Source organism: Dipodomys spectabilis, unplaced genomic scaffold (assembly GCF_019054845.1).
Source record: "Dipodomys spectabilis isolate Male_0828 unplaced genomic scaffold, ASM1905484v1 ptg000494l, whole genome shotgun sequence".
NCBI lineage: Eukaryota > Metazoa > Chordata > Mammalia > Rodentia > Heteromyidae > Dipodomys > Dipodomys spectabilis.
Window position 1 is genome coordinate 1,234,282 of NW_024871171.1, and position 25,081 is coordinate 1,259,362.

The window sequence follows — 25,081 nt, forward strand, 5'->3', positions numbered from 1 at the left end:
TGGGAAGAGAACCGGAGATAGTCAGAGTTTTGTAATGTTGCTAGTAACGGATTGTTGATTGTATAGGTAGAAGTTGAGGTTTTATATTTTAGGTTGTTGATTTCTCTTAAGTATGTTTTGATGGCCAACGCATTTTGTTCTATAAGCAGAGTTTCCTAAAGTATCGGAGGAGCACAGGTTTGCAGGTGTGCTTCCAGCAGGGCAGTGTTAACTTTATTTTCAAGACACAGGAAAAAGCATGAAGCAGGTGCTCACTCAGTCGGGGCTAGATGTTGATTGGTTATATCATATTTTAATGATAAAAGCTACCATTAATACATATGGTAAGGGGGGGGGTTATTTTTTATTTCTTTAGGAGAGTTAGAAAAAGAAGTTTAAAAACTTGTTGGAAAGTTTTAAATTTTTGCCCAAAGAAATATTTTAAGGTTCTTTGATAAGAGGCCAGTAATGACAGTCAAAATTCACATTACTCTGTTTCATTTTGCATCCAGAACATTCTAGGTTTTATAATGAAAGTGACTGTCACTTGACTTGAATAACAGTATAGTTTTACTTTTTTGAAAGTACGTATTTTCTTTCCACTTAATTTTTTAAGCTGCTGGAGAGCAGATGAAAAAGATACGATTCCACTTAGGAAAGTAAACTGCCAGGTGTGGTGGCCACGCCTGTAATCCCATTACTGGGGAGACAGAGACAGGAGGACTTAGAGTTGGAGGCCAGCCTGGGCTACATAGCGAGACTCTGTCTCAAACAAGGAAAAATGCGGCTTCAGGGTAGAGTTGTGCAGGAGCTGGGGCTCGCAGGGTGGGAGGGGGTCCGGCCGAGGGCCAGCGCTGCAGCATTCACGTCGGAGCGTTGCAGCTGCCAGCAGCCCTCGCAGGAGCAGCGTGGGCTGAGTGAAGACCCTGCACCTGCCCGGGACACTCACACTGCAGGAATGGAGCTGTAATCCCCTGCAGTGCAATAAAGCCATTGTCCACACTGCCCCGCGCTCTGTGTACTGCCCCGCACCACCGGGTGCTGGTTCTGGTGGTCCTCTCAGGCCTCACAGCGGACGGCGCTGTGCATGTTGGGTGGGGCTCAGCGGACCCAGAGCTGCTCGCTCCCCTTGCTTGCTAAGCATCAGAAGAAATGCAAGAGAAAGCCATGTCTCGGGGCGCCGCGTGAACGTGTTGCTGATAAAGGCTCTTAGAGGCTGTCACATTTCATGTGATGTGTTTTGTGGATTCCAAGGCTAGTGGGCAGCTGGTATTAAAACCTCATTCTCCTTGAAGAGACAGGGCTTAGAGCCGTGGCACGCAACTGGAAATTCACACAGCTAGAGGGGCTGCTGGGGCCCAGGGAACACGCAGACTGCTGGGGGGAGCCCCGGCCCAAGGGGGTCCTGGGCACCGCGTCCAGTGCAAGCCTGTGGCCATCAGTGCGGGCCAGTGTTCCAGCCAGGCTCCAACCTCATCCCCGTTGGATCCACTGCGGAGCCAACAGCTGGTCGGGCTTGGGGTCCGGTTTCAGGCACTGTTTGAAGGGCGTATCTGAGCCCGGGCCCCCTGGGCACACTGCTTCCTGACACCAGGCGGGCGGCTTTCCTCCCTTCTGCTTGTGCCCCGGGGACTGGAAAGGACAGGCTTTGTAGGGAGAAGCACGGCGGTCAGCGTGGAGCTTCCTGAGTCGCAGCCCAGCCGGTGTTCAGCCTCTTCCTGCAGGCCTCACAGCCCTAAGTGCCGCTGACCTTTGACTTTGACCTCTGTTTACCCGAGGCTGCCACAGCATGATTTAGAATTATTTTAGGGGAAAATAGTCGCAGAAAAGGTGAGCTGCTAAGTTTTTCATGAATCCAGTTGTCTTGGCACCACAAAAATATTTCAAATAAACATACAAAGGAACATTGCATAAAATAACAAATTTTATTTCTAGAAAATACATGAACTGTACACATGCGCACGCCCACACGGTATGTAGTCACACTGAGTAGTTTCCTTTTAATAAACCCACCACATACAGTTATATTACAATTGACAATACAGTTTTTAAAGACACACTGGGGAAAGCATTTGTCATTCATGTATAAACCTTCCAGAAATTACAAAAAAAAAGGCAGTCTGAAAAGTATAAAGAGTAGAAACAATTTACAAGTGGACAAGAATTACAAAATAGAAACCATCAAGTACATCTGCCAGCAACTTTTTTGTTCAAATGCCAGTGATAAGCGGGGTGGGTCATTTGGAAGCGGTGGAAATGTGGCTGTTAGTGGTGTGGGGAGTGCATTATGGGATGTCTGTACTGTGTGCTGTGTGTGTGGGTGTGGCATCGTGACAATAACAAAGGCGTGTGCCACAAAATGCTAACACTAAAAGCGAAGTAGTCAGCTTTCTGGCTAGTTGGAGTACTGAAACTTGAAACAAAGCTACTTTTCTCTCCTTGGCTCTCTTCTTGTGTACAGCTGAATACGTAAACATTTTCTGTGTATTGCCTGGCTTGCTTTGAAAACTGAAGACCCTCATGGTAAGATGCACAGCCTGGCAACCTGATGTCAAACCCCTGTGTCGGTGAGGAGGAAGACCAGGAATGCACAACACATACAAAGTACACACAGTGTTTTATTAGACAGTACAAATCATTGTGCATTATAAGGCAGAACATCAAGGCGAATTAAACTAGGAATTTCAAGACCAACATGAAGTTAATGCATGAAGATGCAAGCATTTGAAAGAGGAGGGTGACGAGCGCCCTGGCCGCGGGCCGGCAAGACGCCCCTCCGCCTCCTGACCCGACGGGGCCGCGCAGCCCTGGCAGCGCCGAGGGAGAGGACGGCCCCTCCGGTCTCGCAGTAGTGCAAAGTGCATTGCTCTAGTGGTGTCGGGGGAGGAGAGTGTTAGGAAGTGCTTGAGTCATGAAAGCCCTAGTTTGGAATTAAATCTCAGAGGTGTGGAGGCCGTCCGGACGCAGGGGAGCCGTTCACTTCACCGCGCCCAGCCGCTTCAGCAGCTCCTTCCCTTTGGAAAGCAGCCCCTTTCTCCTCGAGGACATTTCCCTGCCTCTCCCAGGACTACCAGAACCCAAAGATGACGTAGGTGACCCCGAATGGAGGTGGGCTGTGGGGGATGGAGCTCTCCTTGCTGTCCCTGAACCCTCGGGAGGAACCTAGTAGGTACACGTGACAGTTTATTGAGTATGCGGTCACTGCAAACGCGGGCCGCCCCGTCTCCCACCAGCAAAGGGAAGGAAAGGGGTTCGTTTCTTCTTTCGCATTTTAAAGCATGCCATGACAAGCACAGAGCCGCCCGCTCCACGGGCCTCGGAGCGAGGCCTGGCCGCGTGTGCTCTCGGTGTCTTTGTCTTGGGGGGACGGGGGCCAGGGGGCATGGCTTGGCAAACGAAGCCAGGTCACCATTTACTGTGCAAATTCAGACTAAAGCAGGGCGCCCGAGCAGAACTGCTTGGTTGTGTGGGGGCCTGACACTGTTGGATACGTTCTTGGGCCGTTAGAATCCTACAGAAACTTGGGAGATGGCACACTGGTTGAAAGGAAAAAACAAAAAACAAAAAAAACTAAGATGAACCTTAATTACAATCGAAGAAAGCTCAGAGGCCCGTATGGAACGCTCCCATTCTTTCCAAATAACGGAGAGTGAATCTTCTCCAGCAGGCAGCACATGTTCTACTCCGGCACACGGAGGTACTCAGCCAGTGCCCCAGAGGGGTGGAGATTTACTGACCCCTGGGGCCAGAGGCAAGGTAACATCCTTCCCGGGGCTGGGGACCTCCCCACAGCAAAGCCCTTGTCAAGCGAGCGTTCCTTCACTTGGGGCTGCCAAGGAAAAGCAGCCAGGGGCTTCGAGCTTGCTTGGATTTGAAATCAAGGTCAAATTCTAATGGAAAACACCTAGGAATGCATCCCGAAGCACACCTGAAGATACCACCTGCGCCCACTGGCACAGGGTGTGAGCTGCCTGTCCTGGGACATCCTATTGCATTGGTAAACCAGAGCCGAGCCCGCGCTCCAAGCAGCTGTGCTTTGAGGTGAGCCCTGGGCGCTCTCCAGGTGGCGGCGCGGCGGCCCAGTACTCAGGCCGGTGCCCCGCGCCTTGGAGCCGACACCTGCTCACCTTTAGTCACTAGCCTGCTTCATCTTGAGCGATAAGGTTGTTTTTTAAATGTATTGTTAAGTAAACATTTATTAGGTTGTGCTTTTTTCCCAGGAGTGGTTAACAATGCAATATGCAGCTTTTAATTAAAGTAGACACCGGGACGCTCTCTATGTAAACAAACAGCTCATTAAGAAATATGTTCTCAATGCTGCCTTTGAAATACTCTTGATAGAAATAGTAGGAAGTGAGTTTTAAGGAGGATCCGTTTCCATACGAATCCAGTTGCTCTGCAACTGAGACCAAGTTATTCACTAGCACTTCATGTCCAATGGGTTTTTTGAGACATATTTCTTCTCTCTCTCTCTCTCTCTCTCTCTCTCTCTCTCTCGCTCTCTCTCTAAGCCCACAGTGGAGCCTTAAGTCAGCCGTATGGGTCTGCTTAGGGTAGCTTAAGTCGGTATCTCTCTAGGTGTCTTCAGTTGCTCACTTACGTGACGGCTACATGCCTGATTAAGGTGTGAAATGAACGCTCTTCTTCTGTGTCCAAGATGAGCGAAGAAATAAAAATATATACGTAAAATAGAACAGATAAGAACTCGCGGAGATGGCGTAACGTAAAGATGAGGCGCTAAGGCAGATGCGGGTACGCTAGAGGGCCCTAATGAGGGCCGGTGGCCATCATGCCCGAGTCTCGCTCTGCCTGGACTGACCTGGGCCTCTGGCGTGGAGGGCCCACAGCCTCGGAGGCAAGGCCGGCCGAGGAGACCTGAGGGGCCCTTCCATGCAAAACAGACTTGGGGGTTAGAGCTAGGCTTCTAGGCTTCAGTAGGCCCAACCCTTAGGGGAAGGACAGAGGGAGAACTCAGGCCGTCTGCTCCACACCCAGGACATGAGAATGTCCACATACGGCTTAGACCAGGACGGGAGGGGCGCAGGGCAGGAGGCCGCACGGGGACGGGAGGGGCACACAGGGCCGGAGGTCAGACGCTAGGGAGGCTGACTTACCCGTTTGGCCTTGGAGCGCAGGGCTGGGTCTTGGGAGTAGTGGGATGGGGCGTCGGAGAGATACACCTCCACGTCATCAGGCACTTCTTCCAGGAAGTTCGAAGGTACCAGGCCTTTCTGCCCGTTCAGCTCCCCCTGAAAGCACGGGAGGGTGACAAGTAGAACTATTTATCCTCTTAGCTTTCCTGAGGAGGAGACAGTTTATAATTGGCATTTTTCTTCCAAGTGGATTCCAATTCCTGTGCCCCAGAATCCTGGGGGGTGATCAAGTGTGAACACATGCAGATTGAAAACTTTGGCTTAATCAGACAAAAGAGCCTCAAAGGAATGCACACGTGAAAGAAAAGCTAAAATCTGGGCAACAATTTCAGGAGAAAAAAATATATCAGCAACATGTGTGATAGAGGCTGAGTATTCTCTAAATACAGGGCTTTGAGAAGGTCGGGAGCCAGGTGGTAAAGAGCCGGGACCCCGAGACCTACATCCCGGGGAGGTGGATGCTGGTGCGCAACAGGGAAACAAAGCTAGTGTGGTAATGTATGCCTTTCATCTTAACCGGCTGCAAAGCAAGAACGCCACAGTCCAGATCCACCCAGCAAAAGAAGCCCAAGACTCCATCTGAAAGATAGCTAAAGCAAGAATGGCCAACGGCTCAGGTGGTAGACTTCCTGCCTAAGCAAGCAAGCACAAGGACGTGAGTTCAAATCCCAGTACTGACTGAAATAACAAAAAACCCTCAGGAGAAAGAGAGCAAGCTAGTCAAAGTTTTCTGCAAGCTGTTTGAAAATTAAGAAACAAAACATGATTGAAACAGCACATCTCCACATCAGAAACTTACGTAATAAAATCCATCTTCGTCGATCTCACCAAAAACTGTAATAATATCTCCTGTGCAAAACGGAAGCTCGGCCTGCAGAGACAGGCAGAAAATTAAGATCATTTAGTCACGCGGGCAAGCGGGTTTTGGAACTAGATCAGATAAAAGCAACTGGATGGCTCTATCCACGACCTTCTAGAAACTTCATACAGTTATTGCCTTCTGGTCCAAATTCGAGGTTTCTGCCATTTTCTACTGGCAGTGTAACTGTGAAGCTGGTCACCTGGCTGACCCTAAAAGCCTGGAACATTGGGGAATATTCCTTTCTCTAAAGGACCACCCCATAAACACAGCTCTCCGGTTTTACAAACAACCACATGGACTTGACTATCAGCCAATGTCCATCTCTCTGGGATGGCCCCCGGCAGGCCCCAGCCTGCAGAATAGGCAGACGACGCTGGATGTGGTGAGTCCCTGTCCTGGGGCTGAAATCGCCCCACACAGTCCACACTGTGGAACCTACAAGAAGGGAGAGCCAGAAACCCGGTGGAGGATAGCTTTCAAAGAGGGTTTGAGTTCTAACAGGAATGGCGGCTGGTGAGCGTGCAGGGGCCGCGGGCCCCCGTGGCGTGAGAGCCGTGTGGACTGGGCCTCTGGCGCTGAGGAGGATGCCGCTGGGCACCGTGGTGGCCCTGGGACCTGGACGGCACGTCTGCCCGCCCTGTGCTCTCTGTCCGTCCCGCTTTGCTGTGTGGCTCTGACCCACTGGCCCTGTGGACCTCCTCCCTACCGTGACCCGTGTCACCACCCGTGGACATGGAGCCCAGGTGTCCTCTGGCCACAGTGCCGCGGCACAGCCTGTGGGCGAGGCAGCGCGCCCGTCCCAGACCCCCACAGACGTCTGCAACCGCGGCCAGGACAGGCCGAAACCTGTCAGGCCCCTCGGCCCACCCCGCACGGCGCTCGGCCGCAGACGTGGCGCCACCTGAACTCCTGAGGTGACGCGGGACAGCCGTGGCCGTGGCTGGGGTGGGGGGGCTGCCTGGCTCGGGGTGTCCATCTACAGCCGTGGCCGGCATGGCCACGGCCCGCTGAGTGAGCCTCTGGGCCCCGTGGCCTGGCCGGTACCTCCACGTCCACGTTGGGGGAGCTCTCTCGGGGGTCGTAGTCGTACAGGGCCACCATTCTTCGCGTTGATGAGGCGTGGGGCCGGCCACCGCGCCAGCTCCTCTCTGTGAAGGAGAAAGAGGAAGCCCAGATGGGGTCAGCTCAAACGGCAGCTCCCGGGGAGCCACAGGCAAACCCTGAAGGAACAAAAGCCCGCCCACCAGAGCCGGCCCTGCCCTGCACACCCCCCACGGCCCCCCACGGCCCCCCAGGGCCCCCCACAGCCCCCAGGGCCCCCCACAGCCCCCAGGGCCCCCCAGGGCCCCGCACGGCCCCCCACAGCCCCCCACGCCCCCCAGGGCCCCCCACGGCCCCGCATGGCCGGCCCCCACTGCGAGGCAGCTGCTCCGGGGCGCGGGGCCACACTCACCAATTTTCTCCACGGGCGTGTTCAGCGGGAGGAAACCTTGTCTCAGCAGCTGCTCCATCATCTCCTCGTCGGCCGCCTGGATCTCGGACACCATGTTACAAGGGATGAGGCCGAGCCGCGAGCACGTCTCCCCCCGGTAGAATCCATCCGCATCCTTATCGCCATACACCTGGCGCGGGGAAGCGGGCGCTGCGGCTGGCCGTCGCTAATCACACAGCCCGCGGGCAGCGCTGCCGTGGGCCCGCAGGAGGCGCCCAGCGCGCTGGGGCTGCGGCCTGGACCTCGTTCACCCTCAGCCCGACCCGGGGCGGCCCATGATGTGGCGTGGGCCTGAGTGCGTGTGTGCGCGTGCCCCCGCACCCCGGAGCTGTGACTCGGTCCACCACGGCCCCGCCCCCGCGCCCCACCTTGATGATCTGCCCTTCCTTGAAGGGCAGCTCCTCCTCGGCCGCGTCGGGGTTCGGGGACATGGTGAGCGGGTCGTAGTCAAACAGAGCCACGAAGATGCGGGCCGGGAGGTCCTCGGCACCAGGGTCGGTTTCCGACTCCTCGTAGAAGTCTGGAGAGAGGCGGTCCTGCGGGGTGTGCTCACCTGGCAGCAAAACGGAGAGGAGGTGACCCTGAGGACCCCCTGGCGCCCGTGCTGAGGGAGCAGGTGTAGACCCGGCGCTCACCTGCCGCATTGTTCTTTCTGGCGTAACACGAGTGGGAAAGAGATGTGAGGGCTTGGGGTGAATCCCAGGAGCTGAAACCGGAAACCCGGCCCCAGGCCCGGCCCGGCCCAGAGCCAGCCCCACGGCAGGAACCCCAGGCCCTCCGCCTTCCTCTGGTGGCTCCTGGGGAGAGCCAGCCAGAGCAGAGATTCGAGCCTGCAGGGGTCAGGACGTTACACACACGCACACACCCTCCACAGCAGCCGCCCTCACCCCGCAGAGTGCAAGGCTCGAGCACTTCCATGCTTCGCACACCCTGGTGTCCTCACATGCGTGTGTGCTGAGCGTGGCATAGTCACTGAACCACAGCGGCTTCCGCCCGGCTTTGGATCGAGGACTTCCTAGCAGGTGTGGGCTTCAGGTCCGCTTCTAGAAGGACCCGGCTTCTAAAAAGGACTCTTTTTGACACGCTGTTCTATGAGCAGATCTGTGCGCTGGGTCATGGGTGAGGCCTGCGGTCCCCCACTTGGGCAGGAATGGGGTTCGGGAACCCCGGCAGGCGGCAAACGCAGGAGAGCTCAAGAGCCTGAGGAGAACGCATTGTGTTGCCCAGAGCGTCCACCTGTCCGGCCTGCCTTCAGCCATCTCCAGACGCCTGCGGCCCTTCCCTCCACGTTGGTGCTGGGTGGGTGGTGGTTCCGTGAGGTTCTTAGGGAATTGTGACCAGAAAAACAGTCTGTACAGGGTCGGTGTGGTGATGTTCTTTTCCCAGCGTTTTCTGTTTGCAGGTGGTGCAGGCTGACTGTGTGCACGTGTTTGGGGGGCAGGGAGGGGGGTGTAGAGGCAGGCAGCAGGTGCAGGGGCTGGGGTAACGTCTTGACCGCGCAAGCAGATCTCAAGGCCAGAGTCAGGCCAGGAAGGCTGGGGGCGGGGCAGCCCTGGCCCCTCCCACTCTCTCCAGGAAGCACAGGTGTGCCAGGCGCTAGTGGCTCACCCCTACAATCCTTCAATTCAGAAGGCTGAGATTGGAGGGTCGGGGTTTGAAGCCAGCTGGGCAGGCAGATTCCTGACTCTTATTTCCAATAAATCAGCAAAAAGCCAGAAGTGGAAATGTGGCTCACGTGGTAGAGCTCCAGCACTACCACTTTTTGCCTTGAGTGAAAAGGCTAAGGGACAGCACCCAAGCCCCGAGTTCAAGCCCCACCCCTGGCACAAATACATAAACCAACCAATAACTAAATAAAACACACTGGGAGCCGTGCCTTTCAAATGCAGTGAACCGCTTCCACTGTGGATGGAGGACCTTCAGGATGTCTGGTCATCCATACTTGGTTGTGTTCTGTTCTGTTCTTTGCCCAGACATTTGTTTTCTCCAGGAACTTGGCTTTCCCCGGGAGACCCTTGGTTTCCAGAATTGTGGAACAAAATGTGGGTTGACACTAATGCAGAGCCCGGCGGTGCTGGTGACAATCAATCCATGTGCACGGGGGCCGCTCGCGCCGGGGCCAGGGTCTGGGGCCGTGCAAAGTCACGAGTGGCGGCTGGTGTGGCGGCTCCACGGGCAGCAAGTGGGCTCCAGAGCCTTGGCTCCAGTGCGCCAGGAATGAGTCACCGCACAACGTTCAGTTTGAGGTCCTGGGAGACTGTGCCGCACATACCTCTTCCGGACACTCGTGTTTCCCCTACGTGGACACCACGCCTGGCCAGGAGGCCTGCCTGGAGGGCAGAGCCTGGCCGCTCCTCCCTGCACTCACCAGCGCGGAGGCTTGGAATCCAGGTCCACACAGACCTGGAGCTGAGCATCCGCCAGGAACAGCTCCTCACACCTCGCTCCGGGAAGAGGGCATCCTCGGGACAGGGCATGGGGTACGAAAGCCCAAGTATCCTGCAGAGCCCTGAGGTACTGGTGGAAATTCATGCTCCAGAGGTCAAGACTGGAAGCCCAGCCCTGAACGAGGAGCCCGGTGTGGTCACGGGGGCGTGGTCAGGCTATTTCTGCTCACGGTTATCCTGCAGCCTTGCTTGTGTGTTGTGTATATGATGTACATCTTATGCATAAGGCGTGTGTGTGTGTGAAATACAGGAGTGTGAAATACGTTTGTATGTTGCGTGTATGCTGTACATCTTGTATGTAAGGTGTGTGTGGAATATGGAAACTTGCATATTGTGTATCACTGTGCATAGTGGGGGATATCGTGTGTGTGTGTGTGTGTGTGTAGTGTGCATGTTCTCACGCATGATGCTGTCTACTTCAGGCTGACTCACAGGCCCTGCTGTCGGGCAGGACACCATCTGGAGCTGTCACCTCATGACGGGACGCTTGTAACGTGACCTGACCTTCGGCCACACCCGAGCACCGACCAGCCACAGTGGCCGTGTGACAGTACCACGGCTCGATCCACTAGATAACTGAGCTTGGAGCACCAGGATCAGGGAGCAAAGGTTGGGGGCTAGAGTGATGCTGAGGGTGGAGGAGAGGGGCTTCCCCCAGGGACCACCTGGCCTTAACGCTTGTGTGACACGGCCCCAGCCACTGCACTTTGGGCGTGCCAGCAGCTCTGCATCCCTGGGGACTTAATGGATAGTTGGGGCTCGCCGCCACTCCAGCTCTCGCCTCCACTCAGGCTGGGAGCCTGGGGAGTCGGTGACACCGGTCTGGGTGGCAACGCTGGGGAGTGGGTGTTCACGACGAGGCTAGTAGATGCTGAGAAATCCAAACCAAGAAGCTTTGTTCCCTTCATAAGCCATCCTTGCCTTATTTTTGCCAGAAACCACTCAGAGTTTTTTCTATGTAAAAATGCTATTCCTAAGGGGGGTGTGTGTAGACTGAAGACTAAGTAGGCACAATCTCTGCTGGAAAGAAAGAGTAAGACACGAAGCAGGCACTCACCGAGAGCGGGGGCCATCGCCGGCCGGGGCCTGTGCGGGCCGGCGCTGCCGTGGGAGGCCCTCCGGCCCTCGTGATCCGCTCTGTCTGCCCGTCCAGCCAGCACGGTGTTTCCTAAGATCTAGAGACAGAACAGCACAGTCACGAGTCTGCCTCGGCCTTCGGAGAGAAAGAATAAGTCAGCCAAATCAATCCAGACTGGAAGCAGAAGCTTGAAAGGCAACTAAACTTAGCTTTTAACTGAAAGGTTAGCTGAATGGCTGGGAAGAAACAGACTGGGCCCCGGGGGCTCCCGGTCCCGCATCGGCGCCACTCTGGGGCACACGGCGGGGGCCAGGGGAGACAAAAATGCGTGGGTGGGGGCGCTGTGTTGCTGCCCCCCTGCGGGTCACATGGTTCAGGTGTGTGTCTGGCGCGGGGCACCTGCACACTCGAATGCCAGCCCTCTGCTGGCTCTGTGCGTCCTGCCCCAGCTGCCACACCACAAGAAGCCCACGGCAGTGCCCCCTTCCGGCTCCCAAAAACCCAAGCGGGGGACACTCCCGCAGGCGTGGCCACGCACGGGCCCGCATGGACGCCAGGGCCTGGCAGGGGGCCTTTCTGGGCATCCCCACCTCTCAGTGGCCTAGAGGTTGGGACCAGCAAGGAGCCTCTGGCTCCTGGGAAGCGGCCCCGGGTCACCGGTGCGGGGAAAGGGCACCTGTGACGCAGGCCAGCGGTGGCGGCTCTGGACCACGGTGCTGCTCCCATGCCCAGCATAGCGAGATGAGCACTCTGAAGAAAACACAATGGAGCGATGGATGAAGACCTGGACACCAAGGCAAAGACGGGTGTCTACATGCATTCTGGAAACTGGGGGGCCAGCAGGAAAAAACCCCTTAGAAATGAGGAGCTTCTTTAATAAAGGACCTCTTTCTTAAAATTATGGTCGAAGGCTAAAAAAAAAACAACTAAAAGTTCCAAAACAATGAGACAGAGAGAAACAGAGACAGAGACAGAGAGCGAGACCTCCAATAATCCAACCACCATAAAAATTTTGCTTAAAAACCTTCCATTTTGGAAACTGTGCATATTGCCAAACTTTTGGGTGTTTGTAGTTCAGCTAACCCTTAATTAAAACTTAGATTCAGTTGCCCTTGAATTGAAGCAGCCATACATCATCGTTACTGATCTGAGGGTGGGGAGTTACTTCTCTAAAGCAAAGAAAAGAAATCGTCAGCGTGGTCAAGCGATTGAGAAGCAAAGGGACTGAGAAATCAAAAGTGCAGGGAAACCGAGGACAGCCGGCCGAGAAGAGGCCCCGGAATGGACAAAGGAAAAAGGGTGGGAGATGGAAAACGGATTGGTTTGGCAAGCGTGGGTGGAGAGGAAGATGACGTCACACACCAAAGGGCCGTCTGCAACTCTGGGAGGAGGCTGGGCGTGGCGGTCAGCGGCCCTACTGTCGGGCATGGCTGGGCTTTTCCTCCAGACACCCCGAAAGTCTTCGTGGCCAGTAGCCTCGTCCCAGCCATACCTCCGGGGCAGGGGCCTCTCCGGGCTGAGCAGGGCATCATCGCTTCTGATGACCTCACTGGGGTCCACCTGCTCCCCCAAATCCTCTTCAATGCTGCTCTGCCGCGTCAGCGTGGGCCGCCGCGCCAGTGGAGGCTGCCGGCTTCGCCGACAGGGACAGTGACCGAGGCCCGGGCTGCACTTGGCCACGGCGCTCCTGAAACTAAACCAAGACTCATCCTCCTCGCTGCCGCAGTCCAGCCCGCTGTCCGGGCTCCTGGTGGCTGAGCGGCTGAACCGGCAGCCTCTGTCTTCCAGGAGGTCCTCGGCGTGGGCAGGCCCCTGGCCCCTGTGCTTGGCTGGCATCCAGGAGCCCTGCGGGGCCGGGTGCCCCCAGCAGGGCCGGCCGGACCCCTGCCCCATGGCCAGCAGGGCCCTGGCGCGGGAGGCCCCCATGGCCTGCCTAAGCAGTGGCTCCCCGTGCTCCGCGTCCTCCTCCGCTACCTCGGGGATACTGAACAGCCGCTTACTGCGGTGGGGGTGCTGGGGGAACTCGGGCTGCTCCAGGAAAGCGCCCTCCAGGCTCCTGGACTTAGAACATTCCTTAAGGGCGGGGGGAGAGCAGTGAGCGACCAGACATGAGGCAGGCGGGTGGGCGGGCGGACCAGGAAGGAGAGAAAACACACACAGAATTAGTCCCGGCGCGAGATTCCATGGGGTGGCGGCTGGGATGGAGCACAGGTCACAGAGAGGCACCTACAGGAGGCGGGGCAGCACACGGACAGCCAGCGGGGCGTTAGGAACAGATGCCATGCAGATGGACCCAGGGCCGGAGGGCCCGAGCCTGGAGGCAGGCAGGGCGGGGCCGCCTGCCGCGCCCATCCAGGGCTCCCTGTGCAGACCTGTGCTCCATTGCCTGAACTGTGCCCTGACAGACATCACGGTGGGAGCTGTGTCTGGGATGACTGAATCACAGGTGTGAACTGTGTCTGGGATGACCCTGCATCATGGTGTGAGCTGTGTCTGCGATGATTCTGCATCACGGTGTGCGGTGTGTCTGGGATGACTCTGCATCACGGTGTGAGCTGTCTGGGATGACCCTGCATCACGGTGTGAGCTGTCTGGGATGACCCTGCATCACGGTGTGAGCTGTGTCTGGGATGACCCTGCATCACGGTGTGAGCTGTGTCTGGGATGACTCTGCATCACGGGTGTGAACTGTGTCTGGGATGACCCTGCATCACGGTGTGAGCTGTGTCTGGGATGTCCCTGCATCACGGGTGTGAACTGTGTCTGGGATGACTCTGCATCACGGTGTGAGCTGTGTCTGGGATGACCCTGCATCACGGTGTGAGCTGTGTCTTGGATGACTCTGCATCATGGTGTGAGCTGTGTTTGGGATGACTGCATCACAGTGTGAGCTGAGTCTGGGATGACTCTGCATCACGGTGTGAGCTGTGTCTGGGATGACCCTGCATCACGGTGTGAACTGAGTCTGGGATGACTCTGCATCACGGTGTGAGCTGTGTCTGGGATGACCCTGCATCATGGTGTGAGCTGTGTCTGGGATGACTCTGCATCACGGTGTGAGCTGCGTCTGGGATGACTCTGCATCACGGTGTGAGCTGTGTCGGATGACCCTGCATCACAGTGTGAGGTGTGTCTGGGATGACTGCATCACGGTGTGAGCTGCGTCTGGGATGACTGCATCACGGGTGTGAACTGTGTCTGGGATGACCCTGCATCACGTTGTGAGCTATGTCTGGGATGACTCTGCATCACAGTGTGAGCTGTGTCTGGGATGACTCTGAATCATGGTGTGAGCTGTGTCTGGGATGACCCTGCATCATGGTGTGAGCTGTGTCTTGGATGACCCTGCATCGTGGTGTGAGCTGAGTCTGGGATGACTCTGCATCAGGGTGTGAGCTGCATCTGGGATGACTGCATCACGGGTGTGAGCTGTGTCTGGGATGACCCTGCATCACGGTGTGAACTGTGTCTGGGATGATTTTGCATCACGGTGTGAGCTGTGTCTGGGATGACTCTGCATCATGGGTGTAAGCTGTGTCTGGGATGACTCTGCATCCCGGTGTGAGCTGTGTCTGGGATGATTCAGCATCACGGTGTGAGCTGTGTCTGGGATGACCCTGCATCACGGGTGTGAGCTGTGTCTGGGATGACCCTGCATCACGGTGTGAGCTGTGTCTGGGATGACCCTGCATCACGGTGTGAGCTGTGTCTGGGATGACCCTGCATCACGGTGTGAGCTGTGTCTGGGATGACCCTGCATCACGGTGTGAGCTGTGTCTGGGATGACCCTGCATCACGGTGTGAGCTGTGTCTGGGATGACCCTGCATCACGGTGTGAGCTGTGTCTGGGATGACCCTGCATCACGGTGTGAGCTGTGTCTGGGATGACCCTGCATCACGGTGTGAGCTGTGTCTGGGATGACCCTGCATCACGGTGTGAGCTGTGTCTGGGATGACCCTGCATCACGGTGTGAGCTGTGTCTGGGATGACTCTGCATCACGGTGTGAGCTGTGTCTTGGATGACTGCATCACGGGTGTGTGGTTTGTCTGGGATGACTCTGCATCACGGTGTGAGCTGCGTCTGGGATGACCCTGCGTCACGGTGTGAGCTGTGTCTGGGATGACTTGGCATCACGGATATCAGGGAGTCTGGGGTGACTTGGCTCTCCACACTGCTCAGTGCTCCTGAGCACGGGGCACACTCTGCCCCTTCTCCAGGCAGGCAACACCCTGGCAAGTCACTTCTTGCTACTTGGCCAACATGAGCTGTGACGTTGCCTGGCCCTGCTTGCACCCTTGTGTCTCAGCGGTGTCCTCACGGCGGGGGGGGGGGGCACGGGCGGGCAGCACCTCCCCATGTGCGTGGGCCGGGCCCCACTCAGGCAGAGGTGAGTGTGATCTCTGCTAACTGCCAACCCCTCCTGCTCCGGTGCCACATTCTAGACTATTTGTCCTCTGGCCCTTTCCAGGGAGAGTCTAGAAAACCAGGACGGCATGTCAAAGCCCTGCTTTTTAAAATCCAGGAGCACCTCAGAGCCCATGGCCCTGGTCACCCTGCACGTGGACGCCCACCCTGCTGGGTCTGAGGGGTGAGGGTGGGGGGCTGGATGCGGGAGCTTCGCCAGCACCTCACCGCCCTGCGAGCCTCCTCATGGGACAGGCCGCCCCTTCCTATCGGCCCCTAGGCAGTGATGAGGAGTCAGCCTTCCAGCATCTTCCTCCACCCCAGGAGAAGAGTCTGGAAGGTGAGCAGCAGCTATGTGCCCCATCAAAGGCACTCTGGGGGCTCTGCTCTAGGGCACAGCTTGGGGCTCACGGGGCCTCAGATCAGACCCTGCACGTGAGGTGACCCCCGAGACTGGGGGCTGGGGAACGGCACAGGCCGCAGCCAGTCAGGACTGTGAGGGATCTGGAAGGTTCTGTGGGGTAAGAATTCCCCAAGGTTCCACCGTGGCCTCGGCAAGGAGCGCAGAAGTCAGCTGTGGGACCCTGGGCTGGGCGTCCTCGGCCCCCCGCCTTCTGTTCTGATGCACAGCTGCGTGACCGGCTGCATGCCCAGCTGCGTGACCAGCTGTGTGACCAGCTGCATGACCAGCTGTGTGACCAGCTGTGTGACTGGCTGCGTGCCCAGCTGTTTGACTGGCTGCGTGCCCAGCTGCGTGACCGGCTGTGTGCCCTGCTACGTGACCAGCTGCATGACTGGCTGCGTGACCAGCTGTGTGACTGGCTGCGTGCCCAGCTGCGTGACTGGCTGCGTGCCCTGCTGCGTGACCAGCTGTGTGACCAGCTGCATGACCGGCTGCATGACCAGCTGTGTGACTGGCTACGTGCCCAGCTGTGTGACCGGCTGCGTGCCCAGCTGCGTGACCAGCTGCATGACCGACTGGGTGACCAGCTGCGTGCCCTCGGGGCACCCTTCCTCCCTGGGCCCTCTTCACCCGACAACTCCACAGCCCTTCCCCAGCTGCCTGGGAGGCTTCCCGTCCCTGAGGCATCATGGGGGCCTGCGTGGTCCCTGCGTCCGTGCAGGGTCCCCCAGGGGAGGCCAATGTGGAGCCAGCCCGAGAGAGGGCCTGGGAGGAGCCGCGCTGGCGGGCACCGCGCAAGGGCGCCCGTGCCAGTGCCCGGCGCTCACCTTGAGGGCATTGTGGGAGGTACCGCTGGGCCTCCGCCGGCCTCCGTCCTCCGGCTGCATCTCAGAGTACAGCTCCTCCTCATCCTCCTCCATGATGTCCGAGAGGTCGGAGCCCCGGCTGCTCTCCGTGTGGTAGTCATCTCCATGGCAGCAGGGGGGCTGTGGAGAGCCGGGCACACGGACGGGAGGCTCCCTCAACCCCGCCCCTCCAGGGGGTCCCAGCCCCCCTCCTTTGCCAGCCCATGAGGCTGCAGGCCTGGAGGCCTCACCGTGGGGGATCGGGAGAGGAGGCTGGACGTGAGGAGGCTGGACATGGGGAGGTTGGAGATGGGGAGGCTGGAGGGGAGGCTGGAGGGGAGGCTGGATGTGGGGAGGCTGGATGTGGGGAGGCTGGAGGGGAGGCTGGAGGGGAGGCTGGATGTGGGGAGGCTGGACGTGGGGAGGCTGGACATGGGGAGGTGGGAGAGGAGGCTGGACATCGGGAGGCTGGAGGGGAGGCTGGACGTGGGGAGGCTGGATGTGGGGAGGCGGGAGGGGAGGCTGGACATGGGGAGGCTGGACGTGGGGAGGCTGGACGTGGGGAGGCTGGAGGGGAGGCTGGACGTGGGGAGGCTGGACGTGGGGAGGCTGGACGTGGGAGGCTGGACATGGGGAGGTGGGAGGGGAGGCTGGACGTGGGAGGCTGGACATGGGGAGGTGGGAGGGGAGGCTGGACGTGGGAGGCTGGACGTGGGGAGGTGGGAGGGGAGGCTGGACGTGGGAGGCTGGACGTGGGGAGGTGGGAGGGGAGGCTGGACGTGGGAGGCTGGACGTGGGGAGGCGGGAGGGGAGGCTGGACGTGGGGAGGCTGGAGGGGAGGCTGGACGTGGGGAGGCTGGACGTGGGGAGGCCGGACGTGGGGCTGGCTTGGGCCAGCTCGGGCAGGGGAGGTGAGGACAGGCCTCCCCACCGGGAGGCTCTGGGCGGAATGTTCTTGTCCCTCGGCGGAGGCCACCGAGGCCCGGTGCCCGCTCACCTGCTTGCCCAGCTCCGACCCCCTCAGGAAGTCGTCCACCGACGCGCCTCTCCTCTTGACCTTGGGGGAGGCGTAGCCGTCTTCTTCGTCCGAGTTGGCATCCTGCCCCGCGTCTCCCCGATCCAGGAAGAGGCTCCTTTTCTCTAACTTGGGAAGAGAAGGGGAGGAGGTAAGCTGGGAGTGGGTGGAGGAGATGCCACCAGCCCCAGGGTCCTGCTCAGCCCCGGTGCTACGGGACAGGGACAGGGACAGGGACAGGGAGCCCCAGGGGCCGCGCCTACAGCAAGCGTGGGGGCCTCGCCCCGGGACAGCGCGTGGAGATCTTCACATGAAGGGGTCTGTGTCGACTGATCTATCTCCGTGTGCACAGACCTGCTGGTGTCCACGCGTGCAGCCCGGTGCGCGTGCATGTGTGCGCGCCTGCGTGTGAGGGGGCTCAGGACGCGGGGTGGGAGCGGCGGCTCACCCGGCAGCTCTCTGCCACCCTCTGTGCGGCCTCTCGGGCCATGGCCTTGGCCACGGTGGTGGACACGGGCGCTCCCTGGGGCTGCGGGAGGATCCGGCTGGGCGAGGGTGACCTCCTCCCGGGCTCGGGGCCCTGCAGGCCCGGCGGCTCCAGCGTGTGCCGGTGCGGCGGGGCCGGCGCCCGGCTCTGCTCCCAGGACGCGTCGGCCTTGGCGTGAGGCCCCGGGTGCTTGTCTTTGGTGTCGGGGGCGGTTGCTAATGGCTTTGGTGGGGGGGCAGTCCTCGGGTGGGGGGCCGGAGGTACCAGGAGGCCGGGGGGCACGGCCGCGGGCACTGAGTCCATGGACTCGCCCTGCACGGAGAGCGTGCGCACGGTCACGGCGCTGGCCTCCAGGCTCTGCAGCCGCAGGACCTCCACCGCCGCGCAGTCTGCCACCGGGAAGATGACCTCGGCCACCTGGGGAGGAGGGGCATCGCAGGAGAGGGGTTGGCGGCTGCCCAAGCCTCTGTGCCCTCTGCGCCCCGCTCCCCGCCTCGCGAGGGGCCCCGAGGACTCGCTCAGGAGCCCACGGCAGGGTACCCAGAGGCTCTGCCCACCGAGGAGGGAGGCTGCAGACTCCCCCCTCCAGACCCCCACGTTGCGTGCCAAGACAGGGAGCCCACATCTGGTCACCGGGGAAGGTGTGGATCCCGCGGGATTTCCCACGAGGATTCGCCACGGCCCCGTAGGCCGGTAGTCGGCCATCTGGGGCTCAGACGGGGCCTTTCTGGGCCGTGCAGGTCAGGGGAGGGGGAGGACCCGCGTGGCTGCGTCCTCACCCGCCCGCCCCTGGGGGAGAAGGCCTTGGGCGGGCACAACCACGGCTGACCCAGGCGCCCGAGCCTCAGCCCCCCACTCCCATCAACTCACCCTCTGCCCTTTGGCATAGACGCCATAGCCGGTGACGTTTGCCCCGTTGGACAGCCCGGCGGGAGTCAGTGCAGGCGGCTTCCAGGAGACCTGGACGGCAGCCGCCGTGGGCCCGGCGTGGACGGCGACGTCTTGCGGGGGGGCCGGAGGGCCTGGGAGGGACAGAGGAGTGGAGCACTCAGGGCTGGGCCTTGTGCCACGGTGGACCGTGGAAACAGCCCAGCCCTGGAAGGAAGTCGGCAGGGAGGGCAGGGAGGAAGGACGGCAGAGACGGCGGGCGCGCACAAGCCCCGGGAGACGACGCGGCGCCTGAGCCGTGGGCTGCTTCGCTCTTTTCCAGGATCTACGCCGGGGAGCCACCTCCGCGCCTGTTCTCAGGCAGGGGGCGGCGCACGGGCCTCTGCCGGGGCACCAGGAGGCAGCCGCCAGGGCCGGCCTGAGGAGGGTCCAGGGAGGCTGGCTCCCTCTTCTCCTTCCCACTCTGTCTTCCTCCTTTCTCTCCCCATCTCCTCTTCTTCCTCCTCTCTCTCCATCTTCATCAGAGTCCAGAGCCAGCAAGCCTGGACTTCACACGGTGCATCTTACCACGGGGATTCGGCAGCACCGAGAGACCGGGGGGGGGGGGGGGGGATTTTGGCAACACCAACACCAAGAGGCGGTGGAGCCGTCTGCCCGGGAGCCGAGCGCCACACAGTCACAGTGACGTGGCTACCGTGTCTCCTCGTTCCCAAGCCTGCCTGCAAGAGAGGGCATCTCGAGCACTAATTCAGGTGACAGGTAGGAAGGGGCCACATCACCCGTCGGTACCTCCCTTTCCTCCAGACCTGGAGTGGAGCTCCACAACGCCTGTGGTTGGAGATTACAGGTCACTTTCTTTTGGAAGGAGTGTGCCTGTGCCTTGAGGAGTTGGGCCTCGAGCTCCCCAGGCTGGGCACCACCATCACCATCACCACCATCATCACCATCACCACTACCATCATCACCATCACCACCATCATCATCACCACCATCATCACCACTACCATCATCACCATCACTACCATCATCACCATCACCACCATCATCAACATCACCACCACCATCACCACTACCATCATCACCATCACCACCATCATCATCAACATCACCACCATCATCACCATCACCACCATCACCATCACCATCACCACCATCATTACCATCACCACCACCACCACCATCACCACCACCATCACCATCACCACCATCATCACCATCATCACCATCACCACCATCACCACCATCACCATCACCACCACCACCATCACCACCATCACCATCACCACCATCATCACCATCATCACCATCACTACCATCATCACCATCACCACCATCATCATCACCACCATCATCACCACTACCATCATCACCATCACCACCATCATCAACATCACCACCACCATCACCACTACCATCATCACCATCATCACCATCATCATCACCACCATCATCATCACCACCATCATCAACATCACCACCATCATCACCATCACCACCATCACCAACACCATCACCACCATCATCACCATCACCATCACCACCACCATCACCATCATCACCACCACCACCATCACCACCATCATCACCATCACCATCACCACCACCATCACCACCATCATTACCATCACCACCACCACCACCATCACCACCACCACCATCACCACCATCACCACCATCACCACTACCATCACCACCACATCCCACTGTGAACACCTGGGGGCAGCCGGGCACCGTGGCACACATCTGTGATGCCAGCGGACGGGCACCTCATGTCAAGTGGATCTCAGCTCAGGTGTGAACCGGGAGAGCCAAGACCCCGCCGAAAAGTAACCAGTGAAAAAACAGAGCACGGCTCAGTACTGTAGTGCTGGTCTTGGCAAGCACAAAGTCCTGAGTTCAAATCTCAGTGCTGCCAGAAAGAAAGGCAACACATCAGATCTAGGCGGAGTCCAGTCCTGATGGGAGGTCACGTTACATCACAAAAGCAGGTGCTTCTCTTGGTCAAGAAAGGGGCTCACTGTGACTTGGCAGACGGGCAAATGCCACTTGACCCCTTCACTCACGATCAAACACTCTGCCCACACTGGGGTAGGAGAGACAAAGGACATTTGTCATTCCTACAACTAGCACCAGAGTAAATGGAGAAATAGCACATAATTCCTCCATAATTTTATCTTCAGTAGCCAGAAGGACGGGGACGGGGAGGGAGGAGGAGGAGGAGGGGGAAGGGGGGGAGAGGGAGGGGGAGGGGGAGGAGGGGGAGGAGGACCGAAAGGGGAGGAGGAGAAGGGTGAGGAGGGGGAGGGGAGGGGAGGGGGAGGAGGGAGGAGGAGGGGAGGAGGGAGGGGGGAGGGGAGGGGGAGGAGGGGGAGGATGGAGGAGGGGGAGGAGGGGGAAGGGGGAGGAGGGGGAAGGGGGGAGAGGGAGGGGGAGGAGGGGGAGGGGGACCAAAAGGGGAGGAGGAGGGGGAGGGGAGGGGAGGGAGAGGAGGAGGAGGGGAGGGGAGGGTGAGGAGGGGGAAGGGAGGGGGAGGAGGGAGGAGGGGGAGGAAGGGGAGGGGGAGGAGGGAGGAGGGAGAGGGGGAGGAGGGGGAGGGGGGAGGAGGGGGGAGGAGGGAGGAGGGGGGGGTGACCACTGGAGCTGGTGTTCACGGGCCGTCCTCATGTCAGGAACCTGCCATGCGCAGGCACCGCCGCCCACCCGCGGGCCCAGGAGGGCCAGGGGCAGCCCCCACCTACAGCCCTGGAGCCTGTCCGTCGAGATGGCATGGCCAGCAGGCTGTCCTGTTGCCAGGAGCCAGTCACCTCTAACGGGTTGCAGTCTGGGAACCAAGGGAGACGGGCTGGAGGAACCCCGTCTCCCGCCGTGCCCAGGACCCGGAGCGCCGTCTACACAGCCTCTCACTCACCCCGGCCCCGGCCCTAGGTCCTTATTTACAACCAAAAGACAGGAGCCGGTCAGCAGTGCTGGGTGCTTCCGCTGTGTGGAACCACGCGAGGTCCTCCTCCGCCTCTCGGAATCCACGGGTGAGGCTCGGGCAGAGGCAGGCTGGGGACACGGCCAGCGGCACGGCCCGGGGCCGCGCTGGGCTTTCGTGGTGACTCAGGGGCGTGGGGGCCGCTGCCACGCGACCCACGCTCACAGCCATTTCACTTCACTTTTCAGGTAGGGTCTTGTGCTTTCCCAGGCCAGCCTCGGACTACGATCCTCCCACGCGTGGCTGCTGCCGGGGGGAGCCGCCTCTGCTGGCCGCTCCGCTCCCCGCCGGCAGCAGGACCCCTGGGTGCCTTTTCCCCTGGGACCAGGCGGGGTCTGGCTCACCTGCGGGCAGTGTGGAGAACTCCACAAAGGCCTCTTTCTTCTCCCTCTGCTCCAGAGGCAGCTGCCAGGGCATCTGGTGGGGCTTGGCCAGCACCCGCACCTTGTAGGCCACGTTGGGCCTGAGGTTGAAGAGCTGGTACTTATACCTGGCCGCCCGGACGATGTCCAGCTCCTCCTCATCGAGGAAGATGACGTGGCTGTAGTTGCTGTTGGTGGGCAGCCAGGAGAGCTGGGCGGAGATCTGCGTGATGTTGTCCACGCGCAGCTGCGAGGGGGCCACCACCACGTCCTTGCCCACCAGCAGGGTGCACTGCAGCTCGTCCGAGCGGCCCCTGCTGGTCACGCACTGCACCGAGATGCGGTAGGTGCAGGCGGCCGTGTTCAGCTTCTCGATGAGGGCCTTGGTCCTGCTGCCCAGGGTGAGGCTCAGGCGGGGCTCCTTGTCCACCAGCACGCTGTAGCTGCTCACGGTGCCCCAGCCGGGCGGCACGGCCGGCGGCTCCCAGCCCACAATGACGCTTTTGGCCAGCTGCTTGATGAGGGTGATTTTTCTGGGGTAAGGCACGGTGTCTTCTCCGATGTCGTCGATGCTCACGTCCAGCGTCCCCCCGACGTTGTCGGTGACGGCCGGGCCCACCTGGGTCGGGGAGTGGAGGGTGAGGATGTGTCCGTCCTCCAGGCCGAGGCCCGCATGGTTGATGATGTTCTGGTCCTGCTCGCTTCCCAGAGTGCCCGCCAGCCGCGACTCGTTATCCTGGATGAAGTCCACGAAGTTGGAGGGCACCAGGCCCCTCTGCCCATCCAGCAGCTCTCCTGTCAGGGGCAAAGGCCGGCATCAGCCCACCCTCACCCCCGGGCCCCCGAGTCCCAGAGAAGGGGTCCGGGCCACGGCTCACGGCGTCCCGGGGCAGGCTGGGGCCCGGGCGGTGAGCCTATGCCCGCTCTAGGACACACATGACGATAAACAGCCACCCCTGGAAGGGCGGAGGAGCGGCTCAGCGTGGACAACGCACACGTCACCACCGGAAAGGCAACTGTGGACTTCGGGCCACATACCGGCCCGAAAGGTGGAGGGCACCCAGCACCCTACCTGAACTAGCGCAGGCGACAGGACAGAGAAGGATGGGGAGACCTGCAGGCAGACCCCAGCAGTGACCGCCAGCAGACCCCAGCAGTGACGGCCAGCAGACCCCAGCAGTGACGGCCAGCAGACCCCAGCAGTGACGGCCAGCAGACCCCAGCAGTGACGGCCAGCAGACCCCAGCAGTGACCACCAGACCCCAGCAGTGACAGCCAGCAGACCCCAGCAGTGACGGCCAGCAGACCCCAGCAGTGACGGCCAGCAGACCCCAGCAGTGACCGCCAGCAGACCCCAGCAGTGACCACCAGCAGACCCCAGCAGTGACCGCCAGCAGACCCCAGCAGTGACCACCAGACCCCAGCAGTGACCACCAGCAGACCCCAGCAGTGACCACCAGCAGACCCCAGCAGTGACAGCCAGCAGACCCCAGCAGTGACCACTAGCAGACCTCAGTAGTGACAGCCAGCAGACCCCAGCAGTGACCGCCAGCAGACCCCCGCAGTGATGGCCAGCAGACCCCAGCAGTGATGGTCAGCAGACCCCAGCAGTGACCACCAGCAGACCCCAGCAGTGACCGCCAGCAGACCCCAGCAGTGACCGCCAGCAGACCCCAGCAGTGACCGCCAGCAGACCCCAGCAGTGACCGCCAGCAGACCCCAGCAGTGACGGCCAGCAGACCCCAGCAGTGACCGCCAGCAGACCCCAGCAGTGACCGCCAGCAGACCCCAGCAGTGACGGCCAGCAGACCCCAGCAGTGACCGCCAGCAGACCCCAGCAGTGACCGCCAGCAGACCCCAGCAGTGACGGCCAGCAGACCCCAGCAGTGACCGCCAGCAGACCCCAGCAGTGACGGCCAGCAGACCCCAGCAGTGACCGCCAGCAGACCCCAGCAGTGACCGCCAGCAGACCCCAGCAGTGACGGCCAGCAGACCCCAGCAGTGACCGCCAGCAGACCCCAGCAGTGACGGCCAGCAGACCCCAGCAGTGACCGCCAGCAGACCCCAGCAGTGACGGCCAGCAGACCCCAGCAGTGACCGCCAGCAGACCCCAGCAGTGACCGCCAGCAGACCCCAGCAGTGACGGCCAGCAGACCCCAGCAGTGACCACCAGCAGACCCCAGCAGTGACCGCCAGCAGACCCCAGCAGTGACCACCAGCAGACCCCAGCAGTGATGGTCAGCAGACCCCAGCAGTGACGGTCAGCAGATCCCAGCAGTGACCGCCAGCAGACCCCAGCAGTGACCGCCAGCAGACCCCAGCAGTGACGGCCAGCAGACCCCAGTAGTGACGGCCAGCAGACCCCAGCAGTGACCGCCAGCAGACCCCAGCAGTGACCACCAGCACAGTCCACCACAGAGGCCCAGAGCTGCTCTTGCAACGGCCAAGCCCTGTCCCTGACAAGAACGGCCCAGAAGAGATTTCTTGGGGGTGGACAGGGAAAAGCGAGCAGGAGCACAATCAGCCGCGGGTATCGGGGCTTCCACGGGAAGTTTCACCCACCACCCTGACAAATATGTACGTGTATATACCAGAGGAGTTTCTGTCTGAACGCAAAGATACAGACTTTCTTGTCTACAGTCCCTACGCAGTACGGTGTAACTACGACTTACCTGCCAATTACACTG

General features: G+C 60.0%; 1 protein-coding gene across 1 annotated transcript; it reads right to left on the minus strand.

The window, feature by feature from the left end:
• Positions 1–4,598: 4,598 nt before the first annotated feature.
• On the minus strand, positions 4,599–24,881 carry Rimbp2 (RIMS binding protein 2; the record flags this gene model as incomplete). Its single annotated transcript, XM_042669332.1, has 15 exons — positions 4,599–4,625; positions 5,094–5,228; positions 5,932–6,003; positions 7,039–7,142; positions 7,448–7,616; positions 7,855–8,039; positions 10,991–11,108; positions 12,374–13,084; positions 16,648–16,806; positions 17,663–17,809; positions 18,129–18,584; positions 19,038–19,189; positions 22,377–23,189; positions 23,433–23,508; positions 24,642–24,881. Coding segments are annotated over 15 exons (3,564 nt in total), but the record flags the coding sequence as incomplete, so codon positions are not given.
• Positions 24,882–25,081: the final 200 nt, after the last annotated feature.